This window comes from Prunus avium, chromosome 6 (assembly GCF_965620075.1).
Source record: "Prunus avium chromosome 6, drPruAviu1.hap1.1, whole genome shotgun sequence".
NCBI classification, from domain to species: domain Eukaryota; kingdom Viridiplantae; phylum Streptophyta; class Magnoliopsida; order Rosales; family Rosaceae; genus Prunus; species Prunus avium.
The window spans coordinates 34,530,649-34,535,035 of NC_142289.1; the positions used below are offsets into that span (position 1 = coordinate 34,530,649).

Below are 4,387 nucleotides of genomic sequence, written 5' to 3' on the forward strand. Positions count from 1 at the left end.
AAATCCTTGTCAATCATTAATTTTTTCCAGGCAGCACCATTATGACCTCTTCTAAGTTCTAACTTTCTAGCCACACTTGTATCATGTTAACAATCATGCTTGGGATAGAAAGCAAGATTTTGAGTTCAGCATATTCTTGAAAAGCCACAACTAAAAGGTCTCTTGGGTGCTAAGCCAAGAGTTTAATCAACTACAAAGATAATAACATATACGCAAGTGTTTGGGAAAATATGTGAATAGACAGAAGTGAAAAAGTAATAAAAATAATAAAAAAGACTCTAATGCATGTGCTCCCACAGATTTTCATGTAAAGCAATTGTGTTCCTTTCTCGCAGCTTTGCTTGAAATTTTGAATCTATAGAAGCTTGTATAAATGAAGACAAGTGCTAAATTGGATTGAGCTGACATGGGTAAATGAAGAAGAAAAGAAGAAAAGAAGCACAGACCATATAAAGCAGCGCATTTATATACTGGGAAATATTTTACTAGTAAAACGTCTGAGTATGTACCTGGTCTTCAAGATGTAAAAAACAGAGTGGCACCACTTGGCATCCTGAGATATAATATCTAGTATGAGCTAGTACATTACCTAGAAGACCACAGTTACACAACAGATTAAGACTGCTAATAGTATCAGCTGGGTCTCCCATTTTCAGGTTCGTGTTATGCTAATAAAAGTCTGTAGAGAATGGACAACAAGACGCCAGAAATCAGAGTACGATCAAAATGAAATTCATCTTGCATACTCCCACTACATTCTGATACCAGAGGATATAGATAAAATGCTTCTGGTTTGTTTTTTTTCATATAGCAGTACTCACCGCTTGCTAAATTTGAGAGAGTGGCAAACCATGCGATTATGTTACTTCTTGACACAAACCTGTAACTTGTTCTGCAGTCACCATGCTCGGTATTTCTTGAACAAGAAGTCATGGTTGAACCTGCTCAATTTCTAGGGATGCAAAGTATACTAATTATATTTCAAAACAAGAAAGGAAAAAAAACAGTCGAAAACTCAAAAAAGACAACAAAAAAAACATCGGTATTCATTGATAAAAGATTCACTCATTACAATTATAACTGACATGGACGATTTTTCATATTTTGAAATCGTTGCAGAATAACCTCATCGTCAATACTATCAAGAATGTCTGTCTCAATATATGGAATCAATCTACCCTTTATCCTTTCATCTTCCATTTGGTTGCGTAATCGATTCTTCACAATATTCATAGCAGAAAACACCCTATCTACCCTGGGAGTTGCAACTGGTAAGATAAGCGCCAATGTCAACAGCAAGTAAACTAATGGGAAAACACAGTCTTTTTTCGTCTCAACCATTTTTTGTGCAAGATCAGCGATCCCGTTCAATCCTGAAAACTCAATGTTAGAACGCATGTCCAAAATGTACTTCTCAAGCTGATCTTCAAGTATCATTAAGTCAAGTGTAGAAAAGTCATTTGGATAATACCGAGCAAGACAAATCAACTTTTGTTTGTTAAAAGCAGAGAATGAATCACTCGGATTCAAACATGCCACACAAAGAAGCAACCCCGTATTCATTTCAGTGAAACGAACATTTAGCTCTTGAATTTGCACATCTATAACAGTACAAAACAACTCAACATGATAATAATGCATGTTTGTGATCACCTGATCTCTTTTTCTCCCTCGAGTTAGAAACCTATCATCCATGTTATGCACTTCAATTTCATGCTTTTGACAAAATGAAGAAACCTCATTGAGTAATGAATCCCAACCACTCTCCTTCATCACTTGCAATTGTTCTTTACATACTCGCACTAGGTTCATGGCATTCACAATATCCTGATCGTTTTTCTGTAATGCTTGTGACAAACCATCTGTGATTTGCAAAATGTTTATCATCATATGTAGACTAAAAATAAAACCAAATGACTGGAGGGGACCCAATAGAACCCGTGCTTTAGATTTCTGTTCAGAATCTAATCCAAACTCTGCTAAGACCTCAAGTACATCTATCACAGATGAGAACATGGTAAACAAGCTTATCAAAGTCTTAAATTTGGAGCTGCCCTCATTTAGACCTTGTTCACTTAAAAGCTCACTGGTATTGAGTGCTTCAAAAACTAAAACACTGTGTTTCTCCCGAAGAGTGTCACGACATTCAACAAATTCTCCAACAACATTCACCACCTTCGCAACCCAAGTAAACAGACCCACAATTTCTAAATGATTCTTTGACATAGCTATAAGAGTTGAATGAAGATCATAAGCAAAGCAATGGACGTAAAATGCACACTCATTCGCCTTCACTATAAGCATCTTAAGATTATTCAACTCACCTTGCATATTACTTGTCCCACCATAACCTTGCCCCCGTAACTTAGCCATGCTTAATCCATGAGTAGAAAAGAAATCATCAATTGCCCCCTTACGCGAGACAGCGGTGTCGTCGGTAGCTTGCACAATACCTAAATAACGCTCAATTACATGACCTTTATCTACAAAACGTAATACAATAGCCATCTGATCCTGTGAAGACATGTCATGAAACTCATCAATAAGAATAGAAAATAATGAATCACCAATTTCTCTAACGATTGCACTGATGATTTCCATCGAAATAGCAATTTCAATGTCCTTCTGAGTATCAGGTGATGTCAACTTCAGGGTTAAGGGAGCATTGTTCAATGTGACAGCTTTTATATCCTCATCATAATTACATCGTAATCTCAAAAGGTCAGCAAACATTCCTTGGTTATTTGAATCTTCATATTCATCATCTCCATAGAACAGAAGCCCTTGTCGCAAAAGAAATCTCATGCAACTAACTGATGCACCCAAAAGAGTTTTATATTCAGTTTGAGCTTCGATTTGCTTTGAAAAAGCTTTACAGTTGCTCCAAGCTTGGTTGTGGGCACTCATCGGTCCTCCAACATGACCTTGTAACCTTTCACTCTTCTTCTTCCAATTTGAAAACCCTTTGCCAACAAAAGAGTCACTGCCTGCTTGTTCTCCAGTATTTGGTTTAAAAAGATAGCAACAGAAACAATAAGCAGCATCTTTTGCTACACTATATTCCAACCAAGTAGGAAATTCATCAAACCAAGCAGGAATGAACCTTCTTGGCCCTCCACTAAGATTCCTCTGGGGGAAGGAATGGTTTCGGGGCTGAAAAGGACCTTTTTGTAGATAAGCCTTTCGAACTTGATCTCGAACATTAGGATGGTAATCCCCAATTCGAGTGCGTAGTCCAGGATCAAGAGGGAGATCGTCCAAGTTGATTTCCAAGCAAGCTTGTTTTGAACTATTAACAACTTCGTTGGGAGGCGATGATGACTCCATGACCGTTGATTTCCTTTTAAAATATCTTTCCATGACCGTTCTGTTTCAAAACTTGGTTCTTTTAGCATACATATTCAAACCAATATTTCTTCAAATTTCCAACAATTTATCAAAAACTATTTCTATTTGCATAAATGCAATCATCAAGAAAACAGTACAAAAATAACCATCCAAACTAACAGAAATCTCTACAAAAATTCAGGAAAACACTAAAAAAAAATTCTTGATATACAACTACTGAGTACAAAAAATTGCTACTTGAATAAAATTTTAGCTAGAGAAGTTTTCTTACCTCTGGTGAGATTGAGAGAGCCACAATAGATAACAGAAGAAGTATTTATGCTTCGAAAATCACTAGGCGTTAGGTAAGTGTGAGAATGAGAGAGGAAAAGACTTGAAAGAGATTCGCGCCTCCAGACGTCTGAGAGCGAGAAAGGGAGGGAAAAAGCGGAAGGAAAAACAAAAAGAAGGAAAGGAACAGGGTAAGTGGTGGCACTTATTCATTAGGGCTCTAAGGTCATTTGAGTAATTGGCCACACTCATTCCACAAAAGTAGTTTAGTAAGAGCAAGTCCAGCACTTGCATCAAACCCGGCAGGAGGCCCCCCAGTCAAGCCCAGCAGGGCTCCAGTGGGAGAGAAGAAGCCCAGGCAAGCCCTGGGTCCCACCAACCTAAGCAAGCCCGCGGGCAATTTTTGCCTGGGCTCTAGTCCAAAGGTGTTGACGTTAGCGCTGATATAACTTTGACATCAGAGAGCGAAAAAAATCCAAAAAAAATTGAAAAAATCGAATTAATTTTTTAATTTTTTTTAAAAAATACCAAATTGGGGTGGATTCTTTTTTTTAAAAATACCAAATTTTTTTTATATTTTGTTGCATAATCTTTTTTTTTTTTGCCCTTGCCCTAGCCTTTTGGGGTGGAGCCAAAAAATGCAAGGCTGCCACTATTCACATGAATAGTGTCAGCCCTTGCCTTCCCTTAGCCTTTTGGGGTGGACATGCTCTAAGGCCATTGGTCTACCTCAGTGAAAGGGCCTTGACATTCCAGACCAATGGGCTTA

The 4,387-nt window shown here is 37.7% G+C and overlaps 1 protein-coding gene across 2 annotated transcripts; it reads right to left on the minus strand.

The window, feature by feature from the left end:
- Positions 1-1,022: 1,022 nt before the first annotated feature.
- LOC110769211 (uncharacterized) lies at positions 1,023-3,772 on the minus strand. 2 transcript variants are annotated; one of them, XM_021973145.2, is made up of 3 exons: positions 3,620-3,772; positions 2,568-3,367; positions 1,023-2,453 (listed from the first exon to the last, which is right to left on the minus strand). In XM_021973145.2, the coding sequence occupies exons 2-3, from the start codon at positions 3,358-3,360 to the stop codon at positions 1,075-1,077; spliced, it is 2,172 nt and encodes a 723-aa protein (XP_021828837.1). In that variant the 5' UTR covers positions 3,361-3,367; positions 3,620-3,772; the 3' UTR covers positions 1,023-1,074. The 2 variants fall into 2 exon arrangements, with proteins under 2 accessions (XP_021828837.1, XP_021828836.1); XM_021973144.2 differs by having other exon boundaries at positions 1,023-3,367.
- Positions 3,773-4,387: the final 615 nt, after the last annotated feature.